We start from the raw sequence: 24,326 nt of genomic DNA on the forward strand, positions 1-24,326 counted from the left end.
GAGACAGGGTGAATCATACGCACACGTCTGACAGCCTCAAAATGGAGCAGAAAATTTCGGTCACTGGGTCTTTAAATGAACAGAGGGTTTAAAACAGACTCACTTGAGTAGACTATTTAGATTATTATTATTAGGAGTAGTAGCTAGCTAGTAGTATTAGTATTATTATTAGTATTATTAATTGGATATTTTTTTCTAAGTGATGTTTATAGTAGTTTACCATAGTAATAGTTTATTGCTAGGTTGATACTTCATTTCCTTTCAAATTAAATGACATCACAGAATTATTCATATTTAACACCATCTTAACGCAAGTTTAATAATTGCCATGATTTGAAACATGCCTGGATGTTATCAAGATCACTTACACTAGTAAAGACAATTGACCTGCAAGTCTGTTTATTGTGAACATTGAGGTCACTTGCTCGCACTGTAAGAAGACAACAGTAAGGACACATCAGGTGAAGTGCCACTTGATCCTTCATGAAATGCACGCGCGCACCCACGTACACACAGGTGTGAGCTTAGAACTTCCTTCACTCTGCACTGCGGCTTGTTGTAGGAGAGGAATCAGTTATCCAGGGGCTCCCCCTGACGTCAGAGTGGCAATTACACGCTCTCTCGCGTGCAGCTTCTGACAGTGCAGGCAGAGCCGTAGAAAGAGAGAGTTGCGACACTCTGTGATCTCGCCGCTCAGAGGTCACGTGGTTCATGGAGGACCGTATAGTTCCAATCAAACACGAACACTGAATGGTTTTAAACGGGAAAGACATCAGCGGTTACCGTATTTCTTGTAAATATTACAACATACAGGGTTGCCAACACGCATTTGACCGTTTTCACACGCTCTCACGCCACACTTCCGATATCTCACGACGAAAAAAAATATCCAGTTTATTTACCTCAGATCCACAGCTGTGATTCAATACGTTACTAGCTCGCTAGCTCTGGCGCAGCGATATAACACTTAATCTGCTTTATATCAACTTAATATTTATATCAACTTTCAATAAATATTTATTGATATAATTTTTATAGTAACTTTGAACAAAACTAGAGTTACAAATAGCCTGTTGAAGCAGCCTGCACTATTAAAGGTTCAGGCATAGATTTATTTAGTCCACAAAACAACACTAAAAACACATTTAACATTTAATACATAGATTTATTCTGTAGTCTACACTACAACACTAAAATAACATCATTAAATACATAAATTAATTCATTAGCCACATTACAACACAAAAATAACATCATTAAATACATAAATTAATTCATTAGCCACATTACAACACTAAAATAACATTATTAAATACATAAATTAATTCATCCCTAACATTTTTGTTTCACATCAAACTTCTACAGATTGATTTCTTATTGAACATGGTTGGCTGTGCAGCATTTGGATGTACCAATCGGTCCGAGAAAGGGATCCGGATGTATGGGTTTCCAAAAGATACCTACAGAAGAAAAAAGTGGTTGGCCCAAATCAGTAGAAGCAACCTGACCATCACAAGAAATTACAATAACAGAAAACTATGTGCAGTAAGTTCTGTTCATACACCATATGTGCAGATCATGATTTATTGTTTCATTTTTGTGTTGCATTGCGTACCTGACTTCAAATAAAGATATGATATGTGGTCTGAGATTCTGTGAGGAATTTAAACTCATTCTGCAGGCACACTTTGAGGGAGAACAATTCACGACAACCAAAACAGGCCAAGTGAAATTGAAAGCTGATGCTGTTCCAACCATATTTATCCATCGTCCTGAGCCTAAGAAAAGGAAGGCCCCTGCTCTGAGAACCCCAAAATCTCCTGTCATTTCTCTTGCAGTGACGAGTGACCACACATATTGTCCTAAAATAAAATTTGGTATGAATGATTTTAAATAATAATTCATACGATTATAATTAATAAAGTTAATTTGTATTTCAATTGCTAACCCTGTTTTTTAAACCTAACAATGCCATGCAATAATTTCAGATATTACTGAAGGAAATGAGGAAAGACAGAGAAGGGAAAGTGAGGGAAGTGAAATAAGGGAAGGTGGAGGCTGTGAGGAGACTGAGAGAGGTATACCAGAAAGCAGTGAGCCAAGTACGAGTGTGCAGCATCCAAGTGAGCCAGGGGCAAGTGAGAAAGACCTGAGGGAGAACCTAAAAACACAAATAAAAAGTTTAGAAGCAGCCCTTAAACGACAAAAAAGAATAAATGCAGTCCTACGGAGAAGAAATTTAGTTAGGGAAAAAAAATTTGGGGCAGTTTTTTCTAAAACTCAGATGAATGCAATTGGAATGAAGAGCAAGAGGGGCATCAGATGGGGAAATGACATCATTAAAAAGGCCATAAAACTCCATTTTGCTACAGGCGCAACAGGCTACAAGCTCCTGCAGGACATGAAGATTCCTCTCCCTGACATTCGAACCCTGCAAAGAAGACTACAGTTTATAAAGATGGAACCAGGAATATTGGGGGAAGTGTTTGACATGCTTAAGCTGAAGGTAGATAGCCTAAATGAGATGGAGAAGGAATGTGTGCTGACTCTTGATGAGATGTCAATCACACCAAGCGTGGAACTGCACCTGGGAACAGGAAAGCTTTATGGGGATGTGACTTTACCTGGCCACACAGGAGAAGCAACGCATGCATGTGTTTTTATGTTGACAGGGAGCACAACACGCTGGAAACAAGTAGTGGCTTATAGTGGTTGATTGTTGCATCCTGTATAAATAGTGGTCATCCATGTACAAGCAGCTGGTTTTATCACCTGTCACTGAAACACTAGCTAATTAATCAACCAAAGAGTAACTTCATTACAATCCAACCATCTTTTCTACTTCAGATAGTTACCACTAATTACAATATGATCAAATCTATATAGGTATTACTGAATTTAACAATTATCCTAATGACTGAATACTCTGAGACTAATTAATAGCATAGCTAATGCTAGCGAAGTGTAATTTAAGCTAACGGCATTTAAAATGCAGAAATAAACTAACAACAAGTGACCACTTAACTATAACAGTAATACTAATCACATATATGGAGGATTATATAGGAAACGATGAATAATTCATTAACTTACCAGAAAAACAGCCGCGGAAATGCTTCAAATATACGCAGTTCAATGCTGGAACTATAGCATGTTTGGAACTATTGGTCTCCCCATGGCACGTTTACTTCCGCATTCCTGAATTACAATAGGAGTCTATGGGAGTGTCGCAACTCTCTCTTTCTACGGCTCTGAGTGCAGGTAGGCAGGCGTGAATCTGATTGGTTAAATCTTTAGAACACCTACTATCCGATATGAATTTGTTGCCAGGCGTCTGGTTTTACCTTCAAATACCCCAAAAGCAATGTTTGACTATAATTTGTTATTTTTAAACATAAAACATGTCACATAGAGTTGATTTCTGACATAGGCCAAGTTAAAGCCATAATAAAAGATTAAATGTATTGTTTTATATTAAAAATTATTATTTCCGCTCTTCCTTTGATGTTTTATAGATCACTGTGCCTGGGTTGCGGCCCTGTGCCTAATCTTTCAAATATGTACTTAAATTTGATTTAAAACATACTACTAAAATATCTAAAATAATATAGCCATTAATTGCTCCAGACTATATATTCCCAGAATACTGTACAACGAAAACGACACTAAACTGGTGGTGTTTTAGTTGCGATTTTAAAATCTGGCATACGGGAAATATGGGAAACAATTACTCTGAAAATATCTGGAATCCTTAAAAGTTACATTCCTGCGTGAGAGTGTTAGATCGACTAAGCGCAGGTTGACAAGGCAGTTTACAGTTTTCCCTTTCGTTAAGACTTTTTTATCCAGCTCGAAAGCCTATAGCTTTCGAGACGCTTGTCGGGAAGAGAGAACGTTTACCTCCAAATTCAAACTCTCGGCCAATGAACACCAAATCCTCTGTCGAATAGTGTTCCTACTTTTCGTGCACGTGATGCAGTATTTAAATGAGAAACGTTAAATCGACCAATGCCGTGCCGCGGTGGGGCGTGACTTCAGTAATGACAGTTAAACTTTGTTTCGTTGTCAAAGCGAGCGTTACATCTTTGACACACGTCGCGATACTGTAAGCATGGCGCTGTCGCAGTGTCTGGAGGACTCGCCGAGCTGGCGCACGCCACGGCTCGCACAGGACTCTAACCTAAAGGAACTGTATAATGAAAGACACCGACTTGCTCTGGAAGAACTGGTTTCCGGGGGAGTCGATTCTTTTATGGACTTTCTGAAGAAAGAAAGAATACCAAATTTTCTTTCCGATGAAGAGATCAGACGGATCACTCGTGCCGCAGTGGTACCGAGGTCCGTCTCCTTAATTGGGGATGAAACCCATTTGGACCAGTCAGGCACTTTGGACTGTTCGTCAGTCACATACTTCCCCGAAATATCCGATATAGAGCCCCCGCTTTTAGAGATAGGTTGGCCGGGTTTCACCAAAGGCTCGTTCCGCGGTGTCACCCGCGCTGTTGCATACTTCCAGCCAAGCTATGGCGAGTGTATTTACAGTTGTAAAGAGGCGGCGAGAAGGATGATCAAAAGTGCCAAAGAGGTAATTCTCAGTCTTAACGTGTACATCGTGTGGAAAAGGTCGCCAAGGTTGAACTGTTCATAGAAAAGGAGATTTCTTAATAATTGGCTACTTATTAACACTCGTTTAATCATGTGTGCTTTATCTATAAAATAATTATTTTATGGTGTACTGCCAAGCATTACATTGTATTCATTAAACAACCGCCTGTGAAGTTCATCTCTAATGGCGCACGTTTACTTTCAGGACTGTTTTCTGTGTTCAGACAGGCCTGCTGCTAAATGCGTAATGTTGCCATTTTCTCTCCGCTTTGATCCCACAGCAAATGTAAACAACCACTTTGACTTCTGTAATCGCAAGACAGTATGTTTAATGTAGTGGAACCATTTTAAAGCGAATGGTATTGAATGGTACAAAAGAAGCCAAGTTCAATGAACACACATAGCCGGTTGAAGAGACAACTTTATTTGGTGTTCAAGTTCAGGGATGGTGTGGCTTTTTTGTTGTTGTTGCTTATTTTATTTTTTTATCCTTAAACTGTACATTATTAAGCACATCACGTTAATGATATTTCCACTTTTAAAAGAAATAGACATAGACTCTGAAATAATAATTTAACACTTTTATAAGCCCATGTCTTTGTGCTTGGGGTAGCGACCAGCCATCTCCATGGGTTATTCTTACAGAACGACAGGAATGTGTACAGGCATCTTTCACACTGAGCTGCAGCCTCCAGAACCTGCAGCTCAGAGGTGCCATGACATGTCCCTCCCTCAAATATGAGGATTTACATTCTGTGTGTGCTCTTTTTGCAGTTAGGCCTGCAGGCAGCTTGTCCTGCATATCTGTTTTAAGGCCAAATGTAACAGAAGTTCTTAAAGACACACATACAGGACAGTGAGTATTTGCTTTGTGTGGTTGTTTTGGAGAGGGGTGTTAAAATAATGGATGGGGTTCTTTTACGCCCCCACCCTTCTCTGTTGCAGGTCATCGCCATAGTAACAGACTCGCTAACAGACTTGGATATTTTCCGTGACCTTCAGGAGGCATGCTGCCAGCGTCGGGTGCCTGTGTATGTCCTTCTGGAACAATCCTCCCTCCCTGCCTTCCTGCAGATGTGCAGAAACCTGAATGTGCACCTTGACGAGCTCCAGGTAGCTACTTGTGGAGGACATTAGCACTCCTGACAAAGACAGGCAGGGACAGGGACACTGATTTTTTAAATTGTTTTCCAATTCTCCCGCCTTCTTAAGAGTTGCAGCTTTGCCTTAATTTTTGAATCTAAACAAGAAATTATGCTTATTTAATAAAGATGATACACTGCTGTACACACTGATACATGATGAACTGTTCCCCTAAAAGCCATTTTGTTTTGATTGAAGCATATGAGGGTGAGGACCATAACGGGATCGACTTACTACATGAGATCAGGAGCACGCATCACGGGTAAAGTTCACGAACGGTTCATGCTAATTGATGGCAACAGAGTGGCTACTGGCTCCTACAGGTAAGACTCACAGACTCAGACTCAGGGACTCATAAGCATTATTCTGATATGATTAGTTTTACATGGAGAGGTGGAGTAATGTCATTTTTACACGTTCCCCAATGGGTTTTAATCCAGGCCAAATCTGCCATGTCAGTAATTGTTACAGATTATGCGCTCCTGCATCAATAAGGATTCCAGCGCATAATACCTACAATAAATAACCCCAGGTTATTTTAATACTGTGCATATCCTGTAGAAAAGCCAAAGCTTTCTTAATGCATGAAAGTGGTCTAAGAAGTATTTACTTGCCAAAGGCCTCCAGAGCAAGGCATATTTAGTGTCTATTATGTGTTAATAGCATGCTATTTTTCAATCAAAATTAATTCTATAATATTTCTATAAATGGTCATATAAAATATCAACATTTTGTATAGAACATGTGAGTAGGATTACTGTGAGTGAGGAATTTAGCAAAAATTCAAGTCACCTATTTTGTAGTTGTCCTAATACATTATGCTTAATTAATATTTCAAGAAGAAATGAGGTTTTGTAGTTGTCAACAAAACATACATACTACGTGTGGATTTTTTGTGTGATTTAATACATAATTTAAAGTAGTCATTCCCGTTTTTGTTATTTATTCCAAGATTTCGTATCCTGTGCAAATCGGTCATAAACATTATAGGGGTGTTGTGATAAAAATGACTTTATGGACATATGTGTGGAAAACCAATCTTTCCCAAATAGCTCTTTAGACTCAGACTCATGGACTCTGGTTTGTATTCTGGGTGACACATCTCTATGAAGGCAGGAGAGAGATTTGGTACTTTAGTGCTTTATGCTAGGGCATGCTCGTTAAACAGATGTCAGTTGTTAGAATATGTTTCCTATCATTTATTAAGAGCTCACATCAGTTTCTGCAAGCCACAATTAATCTATTAACCTGAGCAAAGCCATGGTGGCTAAGGCATACACAGGGAAAAAATTTCCCAGTAAATCTGACCCCTAGAGATTGCTGAAAATTCTACAGGAGTCTCCGGTCGAGAGTCCAGTTCATTGTTTATGTTACTTGGCCACACCCAGTTCAACTCTTAAACGGCTTGGAAACTACCTTTTGAGATGAGTCAGGCGTGTTACATCAGGTCAGACACCAAACCCTGAAGTGCTCTGGACCTCTAGACTTTGAACCATCACTTATAGTGTTGATGTGTTGCTTCATTCATTCATCCTCAGGTTCAACTGGACTGATGGTAAACTCAACAGTAGTAATCTAATCGAGCTATCTGGACAAATCACTGAGAATTTTGATGAAGAGTTCCGGATCCTGTATGCCCAGTCTCTCCAAGTGAACACAAGAGCGCCCTCTAGTGTCAGAAACAGTGGCATGTACGACCACCTGCTTCTCAAGATCCCAGGAACACCTGCTTCCCAGCCATCCAGGACAGCAAAGCCTGAACTAGTGTGTCTGACCAGCACACCCAACAGACATCAGGCTGCAGAAATCCAACCGCTTGGTAAAGAAAAGGAGACAGACAACAAGAAAAGCAACCTGGGATCTGACACCTCAACTCTGGGAGATGATTGGATGGAGCAGGAGCTCAGAGAGGATGTCATAAGTGCTGGTGACCCTCTGGTAAAGGCCGGGAATGTGAACGTTGGCGTCTCCAACGGTACTCAGACGACGGGCACTATGACCTCCCCAGCTGCCCTGTGCTGCCACGCTTCCACGCAGACCACCGGCGACACGTCGGACAGCGCGGTCCAGACAGAAATGCCGTGTGAACCTCAGCAGCCCTCGCCGTCATCCCCAAGCTCCACCTCCAGTGGTCGGGGTGACAGTTCAGGGGACTCGTCCACCACAAGTTCCACCCCGCCAGCGCACAGTCCCGCACCAAAGGAGGCGGGTGGCCACCCACTCATCTCCAGCAGGGCTGCCCCGGAGGGCAGCAGCTTGAGGGAGTGCTTCTGCAGGCTGGCCAAAGAGCGCCAGCACCACTACACCACCATTCGCGCCAAGCTGGACCACATGATGATGATGCTCTCGCACCGGAGGGAGTGGGTGGACCATGCCACCGCCCTGGGCACAGGTCCGCACGCGGGTTTACCAGGTCAGGCGGAGAGCAGGCACATCCACAGTGTGATGGAGAGCGTGCTTATGGGAACATGGCCACGATCAAGGTGTCTGCAATGAGGTACAAGAGCATAAGAGCTAAAGTTAGTTTTATAGGGCTAGGGTTTGTGGATTAGGGCTATGGTTAAGGCTATGGTTAGGGCTTCAGCTATTATACCATATAGTACACATGGTTTAAATACCTGTACTTATATATGCATTGTTGAAATTATTAAAGGACAGGTGAGATTTATAGTTAAATATGTGCGCTTCAGGTCAGAGGGACTCTGTTGCAATGGTACTTCATCTTCATTTCAATTTCATGTTTGTTTTACTGTACTTTTGTCTCTGTGGTATTCGATAAGCCAAAGCACACCGAGGCATGATGCAGTATCTGGAGACGCTAGTGCTCAGTTTGTAAGATTTCTATAAATAAAAATAAAAAAAAAGAAAATGTTTACTTTACTTTCCACATAAACATGTGGAGCATTTGCTGTTATTCCTTTTTTGATGATGACACTAATGATGTCTATGTTTAGCAGATGAAAATATTTCATTATCAAAAGGTAATGATGCCCTTGCCGTCAAAGGATGGCAGCGTGATAGGATGGCAGTTTTGTTTAAAGACTGTTGAGAAATTGTTACAATCACATTTTATACATTTCCTAATGTTTCACTACTGAAAATGCACAGGCACTTGGGTACTCTCTTTCGCTATGGAAACACTGAAATGTTTTATAATGACTGGATTGTGCTGTAAGTAAAACAAATGCTAATAAAATGTCTTTATGAAAGTGTCTATGCGATGTTTGCTTTTGATCTTTGCTAAAACATTTTGAGAAACACATTTCTATAATGAGGTGGTTTGGGCATCTGGTCCGGATGCCACCGGGCATATCCAACTAGGAGGAGACCCCGGGGAAGACCCAGGACACGCTGGAGAGATTATATCTCTCGGCTGGCCTGGGAACACCTCGGTATCACCCCCAGAAGAGCTAGAAGAGGTGGCTGTGGAGAGGGAAACCTGGGCCTCTTTGCTTAGGCTATTTCCTCCGCGACCTGGACACGGATAAGTGGATGAAAATGGATGGATGGATGACATTTCTATAATACAATTATGCATTTTTATAATGCAATAATTCACAAGGGTAATTAGCCAATTTTCTAAATCTCATCACACCTGTAAGAGGTGGAGCTAATCTCAGCTGCTCTAGATCTTGTCAGTGTGCACAGGGAACAGTGATTGTGGTGATTTGTTTAAAATAAGACTGGTAGTCACTGGCAGTGTATAAACAGTCAATTGGTGGCAGTGTTTAAACGACAAGGTATATTTAAAGTCCCAAATATCCTGAAGATGGCGCAATTTCTCTAGTTTGTAGCCTTAATCGTTAGATACATTTTGCGTTGTATGTTACATATCACAAAGACGACGTTTTATAATAGCAAGAACGCTCAGAACGTTTTCAATTTTAAACATTTTTGTGTAACTAAGACAGGAGCAATTTATTAATGTAATGTAAATATAAGAAGAGGTTGGGTTTCACCATACCTACTAAAGTAGGAAAAATATGATTTACATGCTCAGTATTGTTTAAAATGATATATAAAGGACAGGTAGACGTCAGCACTTGGATATATATATATATATATATATATATATATATGAATATAGTATATCCAAGTGCTGACGTCTACCTGTCCTGTTCATCGTCATCTTCCACCCTACTGCGGTAAAACCTCTGAACTACAATTTATGTTTTCTGTATCGTTAGTAACAATACGTTATGGGAAAAAGATAAACGCACAAAGGGGACTTGACATGGCTCACATCAGGTCAATATAATTTAAATGTTTACATTTTTAGCATGTAATGCCATCATGTCACATTCAGTTGGACATCATTTGAGACCTTGAAGGTCAGTCAAAGTTTTAATATTATTCTCAAATGTCTCTTACCAGCAAAACACTCGATTAGAGTTAACAGCGCCGTGGTTAATTACAGGTTTACAGTGTACACGCTTAATTACAGGTTTACAGTGCTATGCACCATTAAAGGTTTACAGTGTACACTCTCCATTTACATTATCACGCTCTATTACATCAGGCACTTGTTATTTACTCAATTTGTTCTTCTAATCTGTGAGCCGTAACATCCTCAAAGGTGAGCAGCATTTTGAGCAGCTGCAATGATCATTGACTTCACAACATCTCTGTGGTAATGACCACGTGTGATTTAAATGTGTCACGACCGTCAAAAAGAAGCTATTAAAGAAAAGCGCCTCCTGCCTCATCTCTTCCACTGCCGAACAGTATACACGCCAAGCCGGGACCCAGAGTCCGAGACCCTGTTATCCCGGCTGAATAGATGCCAGAGAACTAACGATCAGTGGCTCATCAGCCAGCTGTTCACGGCTGCTCACGGCTCTTTCAATTGACGCTGTAGGGACGAGCTATAACCGAGCGATATAATTAATAGAGTAACAGCACCGGTAAAACGCCCCTGCTCGGTGCGTGCCCTTAGATACCCTAGGAACTGCTAAAATGGCTAAGGGGGAGATGATACTGTGTGAGTCTGAGACAGTTATCCTTTAACACAGCACTAGCAGGCCAGTTGCTGAGACTAGTTTTGGCAGCATGTGGGTAGATGAACTCAAGTCTATGGCCTTCCTTTGGCTGTTATTTATTTTTCTCTGAAATCAGTTCCCGTCCCCTGAATCCAACATAAATTAAACTCAGCAGATCTAAACGCAGCTAACTTAGGGGAACAGCACTGTGTCAACCCCACACCCGCTCTTTGCTGCAGCATTACAATTAGCACATTTTCCCCAGAGGCAAAGCTGCTTTCTGTACGGGGGAGGGCACATGGCCCGAGGACACAAAACAATGATATGAAAATCCCAGTCAGGCGAAAAAATAATGTGATGAGGTGTGCCAGGAACAAGCAGGCCGGCCTTTAGGGGTGTGGGGAGTGACTGCACTTACACTGCCTGCTTCCTATTCTTGGTCTTCAGATGTTGATGACACATCATTCTGCCTTTTCCCCGTGGCCCAGGCAGCATGAACTATATTTAATCTGCTGTTGTGAATAAACTTCCTGCGAGTTTGCCCAAAACGCTGCTGCATGGCCGTGCCCTTTGTCCCGGGTCATATCAGGGTAATGGGCAAAGCTTGTGACCGGGTACCGTTTTTCTTGCCAACAGTGGAGGTCAGGTCGGTGCGATGTGCTGGTCATTTAACACTGATCTCGACTGCAGTCTGCAATTTTCGTGACCTTTGCCAGAACAAGAGTAAGATGAGCCACATTACGGCAGCTGCTGGTCAGTAAAGGGAACCACGAGCACCTCTGGGGCGACACGGCACCTCCTCCGCTAGCCGCAGTGTGCTATTAATAGGCCACGTGCGCGGCAGGTGAGCGCATCCTGCAGTCCGGGGCCGGGGGCGGGGAGGAGTGCCTGTGTGAGAGCGTGAGAGGTGACAGGTGTGGATCCACACCAGGTGGGGGTGGGTGGTGGGGGGGTGGGGATGGTGTATAACTCTGTAATGATGATCTCTACCTGCTTCTGGAACAGCCAGTAGATAAACGCTGTGTGTGTTTGTCTCTTGCAGTCTCAACGCATCTCCATACCTGCACCACACGTGATATTAAACCTCAATAAACCCCGCGAGTGCCATCGCTCAACCGGCTTAATTCGAAGGTGAATACGCTGTGGGAGGAAAGGATTCTGTTAGAAGCAGATAAGGTATCTCTCAGCTCTACTTATGGAACCACTTCCTGCCATCTTCACCTGCTTTATGCATGCACACCTCTGTGTGGGCCTGTGCCACACACACACTCACACACACACGCATGCAGCACCGTGCCGCTGTCGGTTTACCCACACGCAGCCAGACACACACTGCAGTGCCCGCCCTCTTTCCACCAACCTCATCAGCTTCTCGCACAGGCACGGGAACACTTATCAGATTCAGCTCAGGTCTTCCGCAGCCCTCAGAGAAAGCAAAAACCATGTTCATAAGGATCTGATTGAGCAACGGAGGCCTCAGTGTGTGCACGAGCCTCCCTAACACGCTGCGAAACATGGACACCAGTGTTCTTCTGTAGGATCCACTAGAACATAGTGGTTGCACTGGCTCTGCTACTGGGGCTGATTTCTCAGCAGGTCAAGTCGCATTAATCCTCATCATCCTCCTGGGAAGTCCAAAGATGTGTTTTAAATCTGCGTAAGCACTTATGCTGGTCCAGCAACTCAAACTCGAACCTGGATGAAGGCAACTGCAAAAGATTAACACATGTGAAAGGGACATAGATTATTATTTTTTCATATAGACATATGTATTCCTGCCATTTCCAGATTAAACTGAAATTCTCAACTGAAGGTATTGCTGCAAGAAATTAAAATTTAAAGCTGCATGACAAACCTTTCACACCTGCTCATACACACAGACTCAAGAGATGTGTGTCTGTGTCCTTTTAAAGATTTATAGGCAATAACATTTATAAGGGCAATCAATTGGGGACCTGATGATGCAAGAGGAACCTCAGATAATTGTACTATTGACCTGAATTTCAGGGCCTTTTCTTTCAGGAGCCCTTGGGAACGTCTGAGTCCATCATTGCTGGAGGGTTCAGTACTTGCAGCTGAATTAAGAGTGAACTGGTTAATCTGCTCCATAGGTTCCTGTGAATAAAGAAGAGATAAAGACAATTTCTCAAAATCATTTACACATTTTTTTGAAAATAAATTTTTCAAAAGTAATATATGTAATGTAATATGTAAGTAATTTTTTGAAAGTAATATATGTGCACAAAAGGCCAAAGACAAATATGCCATAAGTGTCAATTGTGATTTTCACCCCAATTGAAATTTGTACTCCCCATTAACCCATCTGTGCATTGATCTGTGCATTACCCACTCACACTAGTGATCACTAGGGGGCTGTGGTACACATGCACACACACACACACACACACACACACACACACACACACACACACACACACACACACACACACACACACACACACACAATAGTGATCACCAGGGGGCTGTGGTGCACACACACACACTAGTGATCACTAGGGGGCTGTGGTGCACACACACACACACACTAGTGATCACTAGGGGGCTGTGGTGCACACATGCCCAGAGCGGTGGGCAGCCCTGCGCCCAGCACCCAGGGAGCAGTTGGAGTTAGGCACTTCAGTTAGACAGTTAGACTACTATCAGCGTCCTTGGGTACTTTGAAAGGCGCTATAGAAGTGGAAATTATTATTATTATTATTATTATTATTATTATTATTATTATTATTATTATTATCACTCTCTCTCTCTCTATATATATATATATATATATATATATATATATATATATATATATATATATATGTGAAGAATGTGCAGTAAAAGGTACATATATATATATATATGTACCTTTTACTGCACATTCTTCACATTGAGTAAAGCCCAGGGGTCTTTTGTCTGTGACACTGACAAAATAACCCCATCCTAAAGCATGAATTTCATTTGTGTAAAAGTAAGACTAAAAGTGCTTTGGGAATAAGTGACACAACTCTAACCGCAACAAGTTTCAGTCTAAGGAAAAGAGAAACTTGTCATAATAATCATAATGGCTAAATAATGTCATAATTTCTAAATAAAGGTCATAGACAACACAATACAAAGAGGCAGAGACTGTAAAAAATCTCAAAACATGTATTTATGTATTTTAATTTGGGCAGAAATGCCAAATGTTTCCACATGAAGAAGGAAGTCGCTACACTTACCACATATTTATCCAATGAGTCTCTAATCAAGACACACATCTTGCATAAGCTGATGATCAGGGACTATAATAAATCAAAACATTAGTGTTTGCACGTGTGATGACTGGGTCAGTCCATAGTATTTTCGAAGGTGTTGAATTGAGTATTGGTGTTTATGTCTTTGTGTGCATGGATAGTGATTGTGTGTGCATATATGTAGCATCGGTATATGTGTGCATGTCATGGTGGGGGCGTGTGTGATGCTGCTGTAGGTATTTATAGTGTGTATGTGTGTGCAGTGTTGGTCAGGTAGAGATATGATTATCCTGCTTAATCAGCACCACTCAGGTTGCACTGACGGCATTTTCTCTGGAGGACGTTTTCAGTGGCAAATGCTGTAGAGACACTACAATGGCGGCCTGCCTCTCCTCTCTCTTCTGAACACAGCACAGCCACGTTTTTTAAATGCTGAGAGAAGACCATGATGATGTGACATCTGTAATAACCCCTGATGGTATTCTGAGCTTTTCAAAATTAGCTGTGAATGTATCATGACCAGGCTCACTACATATTAATTATGCCACTTTGGACTCCTTTAGCCTGAACGTTGATCATGACAGACTGTAAAGATGAGGATGTGTTTCCCACTGTTGTACAATGTGACTGACAAACAGGCGGTTTTCTCACACCACAGCCACGACTTTCTGCAGACTCAGTGCTTTGTCTATCTGGCGTATTTATATACTTCTTGTTTATGGTGGCTCGGTGAGAGGGTGCGGCACGCAGCTTCTCTCATGCTGGTCTTCTCCGTAGGTCGATTTGCCGTGGAATAACTGCAGTTAATCTTTTCCCAAGATGCCCGTCCTTCTCTCCTGTGCTGCCTGGTTCTCTGAATGCAGAGTAACTGCGCAGGGCGGCATTGTGAAAACAGGAATTTGCATGCATTTGTTAGTGAAATGCGGCATCACAGGTGGAGCTTGTTTTCATCTCATTTGGACTCTTTGAGCTGGTCAGCATCTGTCTTTCACTGACTCCTCCACTGTGCCTTCGTGAGGGGCCACTGTTATACGCTCCATCTTGTTTATTCATGAGGACGCCCTTCTATTAAATGTAGCAACATAAACGAGAATGAGGAACGTGGAATAACTTTAACCTTGACTGGTGATGGGGAGGACTCTGGTGTGGAGGGTTCTAATGTAGGTGGTTCTAGTGTGGAGGGTTCTAATGTAGGTGGTTCTAGTGTGGAGGGTTCTAATGTAGGTGGTTCTAGTGTGGATGGTTCTGGTGTGGAGGGTCCTGGTGTGGAGGGTTCTAATGTAGATGGTTCTAGTGTAGAGGGTTCTAATGTAGGTGTTTCTAGTGTGGAGGGTTCTAATGTAGGTGGTTCTAGTGTGGGTGGTTCTGGTGTGGAGGGTTCTAATGTAGATGTTTCTAGTGTGGAGGGTTCTAATGTAGGTGGTTCTAGTGTAGAGGGCTCTGGTGTGGGTGGTTCTAGTGTGGAGGGTTCTAATGTAGGTGGTTCTAGTGTAGAGGGCTCTGGTGTGGGTGGTTCTAGTGTGGAGGGTTCTAATGTAGGTGGTTCTGGTGTGGAGGGTTCTAATGTGGGTGGTTCTAGTGTGGAGGGTTCTAATGTGGGTGGTTCTGGTGTGGAGGGTTCTAATGTAGGTGGTTCTGGTGTGGGTGAAACTGGTGTGGAGGGCTCTAATGTAGGTGGTTCTGATGTGGGTGGATCTGGTGTGGAAGGCTCTGATGTAGGTGGTTCTAGTGTGGGCGGTTCTGATGTGGGTGGTTCTGGTGTGAGTGATTCTGCAGTGGAGGGCTCTGATGTAGGTGGTTCTGGTGTGGATGGTTCTGGTGTGGAGGGCTCTAATGTAGGCAGTTCTGATGTAAGTGGTCCTGGTATGGAGGGTTCCGCTGTGGAGGGCTCTGGTGTAGGTGGTTCTGGTGTGGAGGGCTCAGTTGAGGGAGGGCCCTGACGAAGCAGATCAATGACCATGAGCTGTGAAGATGAAGGAGTTGATAAACTGCTTGTCACTGTCAGAGGGGCCTGGGGGCTGGGGCTTGTGACACAGAGAGTGTGGGAAAACCGCAGTCTTTACCTTTCCACCTGCTATCAAAACAAATGAACTGAACTGATCCAAATGACTTGAGACTTGAGCAGAGGCCATTTGACAGTTTTGACAGAGAGACAACGCTTTGTTCGGTTTCCAAGTTTTCCAGATACTTCTAAATGCAAAAACAACATATTTGATTACAATGACAGTTTGGTTCCAGTATGTTCAACTCAGGTGTCACCAGCAAGTGTTATCAGTATTGTCTCAAAACACCAACCTTTGCTGAGGCTTTTCAGGGCTACAAAAATACAGTGACTCATATCACACAGTATCAGTGGAGCAGATAATACTGTATATTTGGATTAAAGTGACCTTAAAATGAATGAGAAATGGGTGATAGTTTCCAGCACTGCACACCCTTCTGTGCACTCAAGGTGTAAATACAGTTGGGATGAACAGCGCTGACGTGCTGACACGTGAACTCGTGAAGCAGGAGATGGGCGGTGCTGATAAGGCCATAGAGAACCAGCTCTTCACCTGAATCCTGTGGGAACCTCTCAGCCGACCCACCTGTCCTTCAGCCTTCATCGTCCTCTTAGGACATGGGCTGATACTCAGGAAATCAGAAGCAGGTTTTACAGCATATTGTTCTTTATGTCCTTTAACCAAAAACATCTTTTAGATAAGTGACTGACCGCTTTTTGAATGCCTTATTTAACGCAGTGCAGGGCCTGCAGTGTTATTTACTCATTTTGTGCAGGTATAACCATTCAGAGCATCCTGAAAAATCTGAGAAACCTTGAAAAGCAGCATTGAAATGAATCGTCTGAGAGTCAGTATTGCTTTGGTGATGTACATAAAGAGCTTGAAGTAGATCAGACTTATGACAAACGAAAGAGAGTGTTCCTAACTGAAACGAAACACACAACTAACACACAAGATGTATTCCGTTGTGCTATGACTTGTCGAATGTTACTCAACAGGCCTACGTAGTCCCCACCCATGTGATGTTTCTCAACCTTTCTGAGGGACCACAGAGTGTCTCTCACTGAATGGACGTCAGTCCTGCAGTTCCACTCTACTGTGACTCACACACACATTTCCTCTTTGACTGGATTTAACTACTCAGTCATTCAGGGCAGGGTTTACACCAGTTTGTTTGGAGTATCTTCTTTAAAGCATAGAGAACAGAACAGTTTCAAATCAAAAACAGGCCCTGCAGCCCCTCATATCCTGCCCAATAAATGTCTGTTTCTCAGGGAATCACCAGGAAACTGCTCCACTACATTGGTTCTGCCTGCAGGATCATGTTATTAAAAACGCAGGATGTGAAGTGACGATAGGATGCCCGCTCTTACTTTTCATGGCTGCCATTACTGTAAAGCACCGACTGTTAACTTAACTGTGAGGGGAATGAATCTTTTAAAACAATAGGGTGCCTGTTAGCTTCAAGCAAAATCCTGACCCCTGGCTCCTGACCCCTGACATCTGACCCCAAGCTTTACCAGGTCACGTTAAGAGCAGCTAACAGGGAAGGATGAATCTTGGCTTTTAGGTTGAGGACCTGGCAAGAGAGGAAGAGAGAGGGAAAGAAAGGGAGATGGTGATAGAGGGACAAAGAGGGGAAGGTAAAGAGATGGAGAGAGAGGGAGAGAGGGAAGGAGATGGAGTGAGAGAAGGAGATAGATGAATATAGAGGAAGAAAGAGAGGGAGGGAGGAAGGGGTGAGTTGAGGCAGAGGGAGCAGAAACAAAAAGAGAAGCAGGACTTTGTTCTTAGTGAGTCGTTTGGAGTCTGCAAGCTAATGAAGAGCAGCTATCATTACCACCTCAAACTGCACTCCTGTGTAACTCTCAGAGAGAGAGAGAGAGAGAGATTTGAATTTGATTCTCTAGCAATCGTGTTTACAAAGGCCCTCATGGACCTTATCACCACTTTGTTTTCTGTAAATATTCAGGCTGCAGGTGCTAAATGCTTAACAGACATAACAGTCCCGGACACTCATTAATCCCGCTCCTCCTCGGCCTTGACGATGACACTCCCTCACGGCACGTAGGGATTGAAGATACCAAATCAATTACATGCTGTCAAATGAAAATAGAATTATCTCATTTACTGGAAGGAGGCATTTCACTGATTTGAGGTGAGATGTTTGAGTAACTCGGCGGGGAGTGATTCACACCCCCTTGGCTGAGTGTCACAACACTGCTCGCACAGCTACGAGTCTGCATCCTAAACGGAAACCACCAACGCCGGGCTCTGCATTCCTTCCCTTCATCTCCCCTCACTCTCGCACAGTGTCACTTGACCAGACCTCATTTAGGAAGTGAAAGAGGAAGGTGCCTTCATCCTCCTCCATCCTCTCGGCCGCACTGGTGAGGCAGGCCATGTGAAGAGAGAGACAGACAGGACATTAGTACTGTTCACGCGACAGCGGCAAAACAACATGAAAGCAAGAACAGACTAGTTCTGGCCAGCCTAGTTCTGCTTCAGGGGCCACACACACACACTGGACGTGACCAGCTAGGATCAAAACACTGCGGTATTTGGGGAGAATGTTCAATCCAGAGGCGTCTGTGAAGTCCTGTCCAACTATCGAAACTTACTTACATGTATTATTACTGAATCTTACTGAATTCTTAATTCATTTTCCTTTAGAGTTCAGTTGTAGCTAGTTCACAGGTTAACCAGGTCTGTCAACAGGGCCGTGTCCTTCTGTCCTCTTCGGACGCCCAACTATTCATTGCCTCCATAGTTATTTTTTGTTGATTTTTTCTTTGTGCGTCTTCCCCCTGCTTCCCCCCCACTAGTTATCTCAGTTAGTTCCGTGTGACTGGACCTTTGGAAGTTCCTGATAAAGCTGCAAATAGTATTTCTGAAAACAACGTTTCTCAAAGAAGAAAAAAAGACCTAAAAAAATGTGCACAAAACATTAATAATTACCATAATGGCAGTGGACACCGGGCAACAGAAGAAGATAGAGATTTGCTTGCCCTCTGCCCAGGTCTCAGTGACCGTGTGACACCACATGGAAGCAGACACCTTGGGCTGGGTGCTGACTCAGCCCCCCCCCTCTATGGATAGAACGTAGGGGCTGGCTGTGGTGGGTTCAGACAGCACTCACGCTATCACATGCACAGGAGAAAAAGCTTACTAATGACTTTTACAATGGCAGCCTGCATACTGCGGTGAGGCGCTGCTTGCCTAGTGCTGTTCTGATTATCTACTTACTTCGCAAGCGTGTGCAGAGCACCTGACACAAAACAATATCTACACTTTTCTCCAGTGAACAAATATCACAAATATTAACAGGCCCAAGTATTTGAGAGGGTTCTGGTAGTCGTGGATAAAGGCTTAAATGCAAATGAAAGAAAGGCAGGCAGGATCCAGTCCTAATGAGGCACAGCAACCTGCAGAGCCAGATGTGCTGCAGAAATCATGGTTCTCCTTTCAACTTATCTCCTGCTGGCCAGGGACGCCAAACTTTGCTTTGGAAATTCCTGAAGAACCACAGTAGTTATTATTCTATGCAGAAAAACACACGGGCCTTTAACTGCTGAATTCTTCACTCACACTGAAGGTCCTGTAAACATCTGCGTCACAAAGTGGTGAATCACCAGATTTGGGCTGCTCTGTACTTTTCATATAAAGTGTGATAAAAAAATGCCCTAAAAATAGAGCATGTGTAATGACCCAGCACTAAAGGTAGGGGGCGCTTAGGCACCTGTGTTTTGGCACTGGTCCAATAAGCATTTGCATCTCGCAGCCAGCAGGTCACAACAGAAGTCAATGAAAGACTAACTATTAGAGAACAGTTAACAACAAGATCGAGGGTTAAAGGCCATATTGCAACATGGTGTTTGGACCCTGAAGAAAGGTTGCGCACACAGTTAATATCGACAAGTACTTGTAGGCCAACATAACAGTGTCTTAAGAGTGTAATTATCATCGTCCATTAACGTCTATATATTTTGCTCACTTAATAAACAATTATGGTAACAGAATATGTCAGCTATTAACCGAAGAGAACAAGCTTTTACCAAAGAGAACCACAAATAACAACTTAGAGTGACAGAAACATGTACCTTTATTGTGCTCAAAATAAAGGTTACGGCACAGGAACACCTGTTTCTCCTAAACATCATTATTCATTCTGAGTCTGGCGGAATAGTTTTTTATTTTAATTCTAACCTAAACACATGTTGCTGGCATTAACACAGTGCTTAGCACTTATACATGTGATTCAAATACTTCTGGCTGAGATGTCCTTGAATAAGCCTCTGCATTCTAATATGACAACAGCAAGCGGTTGTATGGTTACCCGTCACATTAAAGCCTAACTACTATGCAAAAACTGTGCAAATTTTTTATTCAGCTTTGCTGGATGCTTAACAGCCCTTTGTGTCAGGGGAGATGGTTTTATTTATCTTCTCCTTCCTCTGAAGAACTCAGACAGCTTGCCATATGCTTCTCCAGGTTTATTGCACTGTGCCTGCTGAGATGGTAGTCACAGTTCCTTCATGAAGAAGTCGCTCCTCAAGGCCAAAGGTCAAATATAGAGGAGACGTGTGCTGCCTGATTTCAACTTAAATTTATATGTTTGAACATTATGTTTGTTCATGGTTGACTTTTAGATATTTGCTCATGACTTAGCTGGGATATGCTCTGATGAAGTGAGAAGTTTAGCAACATAATATTTAGCGTGCTTTAGTTATGAAATATCTGTTTATTTATTAAATATTATGAAAGAACTCTAAGAACTCTATTTATTGTGTTATTCACATTTAATGGATCCATGTTATTAATATTCTTATATACTATTATATTTGATAATATCTCCATTAAACAGACCCCCATGTGCCAATATAAGGATTTTATGGTAAGGAGAACAACTACTGAATACAATGCAATTTTTGAGATTTATTTAAAAGAACATGGCAGAAATATTAGGTTAGCATGTTTTCTTCTTTGAAAAAGATCTATATGTAGACTAACAAATTATTTAAAGAAATATATTGTGCTAACAGTGATTAATACAATACAATTAATACAATGCAATACAAAACAAAGGCAGAACTTAAAAAATGCCCCAAACATCTGCCGGGATCACAGGAAGAGTTCACATGAGATGCAGGAGGTGTTGCATCTCCTGTTGAATTGCCTTCAGGTCTTTGAGGAAAATGAGACTACAGGTGTCTCTTCACACCAAACCAAAAAAAATCACACTTTATTTGCAGAAATCCAGCAACCACACTAATGAAGTGGAAAAAGTGAAAATCTTGAAAGAAAAAAAAACAAGGAATACGGGGAAAAGTAAAATAAAATTTGAGATAAAAAATCTACTTTATTTAAACAGATAAAATATATGCTATAAAATCCGGCTTTAAAAGCTATAACAAAAATTCTGGAGATGACGGGCTTTCACTGGACGACCCACGGTTGTGACTGCTCATCCCGCTTACTAATCTTTCGCATTTGAGCTTGTAAGCGTCTCTCTCGCGGACCAAGCGACTGAGCTCGTGCTTTAACTCCTCCACCTGAGTGGCGAGGTTCGACTTCTCGTGTTCCAGGATGTGTTTTTGTTGGACGCGTTTGTGCCTGCACGACTGAGCGTAGCCTCGGTTTTTAAGGGTGCGGCGTTTCTGCTTCAGGCGGATCACCTCGTCCTTGCTCATGCCTCGGAGGTGGCGATTGAGTTCGCGGACAGACATGGACACGAGCTGGTCGTCAGAGAAACGGTTTTCCAAGCCGGTGCTCCGGTCCTGCCGCCTTTGGTGTTGGTGGTGAATGTTTTGAGATCTCAGATGATTGTAGGCCTGGGCTCCAACTGCTGCTGACCCGTCAACATCTTGCATATACTGATATTCATTTTTACTGTGCGTAAAATCGTGAGTCGCAGGATGAACGATGAGCTCTTCAGGATTGTGGACTATTCCGGGATACTGCTGTGGACACTGTTGGACGTCTGGAGTTTGACCGTGAAACTGACGCCCTGTCCTGTATCCTTCATAGTCAACATGATGAAGCTGTGGATGAATCTGAAGAGACGCATGTCCGTGGATGGAACTGGCGCTGAAGATTTCGCCCGCATCCTCTGGTGGGACGTCTAAAGCGTGTGGGTCGAGTTGCTGGGGGTATGCGCTCGCGCTTATAGCCCAGTAGAGATCCTCAGCGCTGGTTCTCGGTCCACCGGGGCTGAAGCTGGGAGACGAGGGAACCGAGCTGCACGGAGTGCTCAGCGGGGTCGTTGACACGGAGCCCGGCACGCGCTGACCGCACTGATTCATGAACGAGTTCAGCGCGGCCTCTTTTTTCACTTCGAACTTCATCATCTCGAAATCGCTGTAATCCAGTATCAGTGGGTTCTTTGGAAGTTCCAAAGGAGCCTGTGGTTCCGCCGTCATCTTTACTTGAACAAGATTTTAAAATGTGCAAAAATTGTCTTTCTGCTCACATGAACATTATCAACCTTGAAAAGAAATTCAGTTCAATTGCTTATCTCTCAAATTTAAGCAAACGTCTCCGATATCGTCTCCGCAATATCGACATTAACAACGTTTTAACAAAGGTTCTATAAATAATATAAAATGATCTCAGCACTACGGTGAAAGTGAACCGTCACTTGTATTTACTGGAGTGCTTGCGGCGTGAGCAGTTGCACAGCTTTAAACGCGGCGGCTCGCGCGAGCCACGCCTTGTTTATGCTCACGTGTGATGTCACTGGCACACCAGCCTCCATTCAATCACATGCACTTAAAATGGACACGGGCATGCAACGTTATTTGACAAACGTCAGAAAATGGACTGGTTAGTTTGACTTATTTATGTGTGAATTTTATTTATTTATTTATTTATGTACTCTTTTTTTCAAAAGGGAAATTTAGTTTACAAAACTCTTTCTCTATCTAACAAACACAAACATACACATTTCCTTCACATATTATTCTATAAAGTGCATTTAGAATAACAGAATAATTAAGAATGTATTGGTAGTATATGTAATCTAACAAGCCCTTACAATATACTCGTTTAATCTATTTGATTTGGTACTATTGATAGTGCATATATCCTCCATGCCATGGAAACATAATAATAATAATAATAATAATAAGCGCAGATTGTACTCCATTCTAATGTAACGATCACTTCTTCAGCTGAGGACCACAGCAAAGTGTTGCTGTATCTATATTTGTGTTTGGAACAAACGTGAACTACAGAGCGTGTTAAAGTGGGTCTCCTGGTAATATAGTCTTCCTGGGCCTGAAATTGCCATTTTCTTTATTTAAACAATAACATCTTATTTTGACTGAGCTGTTATTTAGCTTATCACATAATGTAAAACGATGTCATAACGTAACCAGACAAATTAAAGGAGTTTTATATGACATGGTGCTGACAAAGCCCTTTGGTGACATCCTGTGGCCAAAATCTGAAACCAATTATTTTACATTTCTTAATTTCAGAAGCACTGCTCTGTTAAAAATTGAAATAAGACTGATATATATTTGTACATTCAGTTCCTCAAGTTTGTGCATGTGTGTGTTTTACAGAGAAAGAGACAGAGAACTACAAGAGCTGTTTTGTGTACACAAGATTTCATCTTGTTGAAAAATGGGTACCTCAGTTCACTGGCTGTTTAGTAAACAAAAGAATATAAATAAAAAGTCTGCAGTGCACACACCAGGAAATAAGAGGAATAAACATGGAATAAAGAGGGTGCTTCATCAGGGTAACGAGGAAGAGACAGAAGGAAGCCAAAACCATGACTGCAGGAGAAAAACTTTGCTATGCCAGCACACATATATACCTGCACACAGGCATACTCAAATCTTTTAGGGCAATCTTGAAAATAACTGTGTATATGTGTAGATGAACTGGCTGTGTGCATTTCTGTCAACAGATCAAGGAATGTAACACATACCTGCCCCAAGTATTTTGTCGCCCAGGATCTAGTGGACTGGCTAACGGCTCATGGTGAAGTGGTGAGTTCAAAAGAGTCCAGTCAAAAATGATGCAGCACTTAATGGACCACACATCACAGTACATATGACATTATCATATGTTGTGGTATATCAGTACCTACTCCACATGTGCCCCAGTATATTTACTGGTGAATGTCAAAATTCCCATCTCGTCCCAATAGTGTGCGATAAGTGGCCGATGTTCACAGATGCCAAGTTGCTTTACTGCTTCCGAAAGGATGATGCCACATTTGCTTTCAGCATTGAGGAGAAGGTCCTCATGCATGGACAGTATTTATGAACAATAAGACTTTATTCTTCTCACAGTGTTCAGTGAACAATGTTCTTTGTGTTCTAATTTGCTGAGATTTTAACAAAAATTGA

At 42.4% G+C, this 24,326-nt stretch overlaps 2 protein-coding genes and 1 long non-coding RNA gene across 3 annotated transcripts; 1 reads left to right on the top strand and 2 right to left on the bottom strand.

The window, feature by feature from the left end:
* Positions 1-1,144: 1,144 nt before the first annotated feature.
* LOC143500246 (uncharacterized) lies at positions 1,145-3,253 on the bottom strand. Its single transcript, XR_013126730.1, has 2 exons — positions 3,094-3,253; positions 1,145-2,587 (listed from the first exon to the last, which is right to left on the bottom strand). It is a non-coding gene; the product is annotated as an uncharacterized LOC143500246 (long non-coding RNA).
* An 802-nt stretch (positions 3,254-4,055) lies between these two features.
* Positions 4,056-8,962, top strand: fam83d (family with sequence similarity 83 member D). Its single transcript, XM_076994314.1, has 4 exons — positions 4,056-4,585; positions 5,551-5,718; positions 5,947-6,071; positions 7,287-8,962. The coding sequence occupies exons 1-4, from the start codon at positions 4,112-4,114 to the stop codon at positions 8,242-8,244; spliced, it is 1,725 nt and encodes a 574-aa protein (XP_076850429.1). The 5' UTR covers positions 4,056-4,111; the 3' UTR covers positions 8,245-8,962.
* An 11,926-nt stretch (positions 8,963-20,888) lies between these two features.
* On the bottom strand, positions 20,889-22,631 carry mafbb (v-maf avian musculoaponeurotic fibrosarcoma oncogene homolog Bb). Its single transcript, XM_076994323.1, has one exon. The coding sequence runs from the start codon at positions 22,383-22,385 to the stop codon at positions 21,372-21,374; it is 1,014 nt and encodes a 337-aa protein (XP_076850438.1). The 5' UTR covers positions 22,386-22,631; the 3' UTR covers positions 20,889-21,371.
* Between the last annotated feature and the right edge of the window lie 1,695 nt (positions 22,632-24,326).

This window comes from Brachyhypopomus gauderio, unplaced genomic scaffold, assembly GCF_052324685.1.
Source record: "Brachyhypopomus gauderio isolate BG-103 unplaced genomic scaffold, BGAUD_0.2 sc138, whole genome shotgun sequence".
NCBI lineage: Eukaryota > Metazoa > Chordata > Actinopteri > Gymnotiformes > Hypopomidae > Brachyhypopomus > Brachyhypopomus gauderio.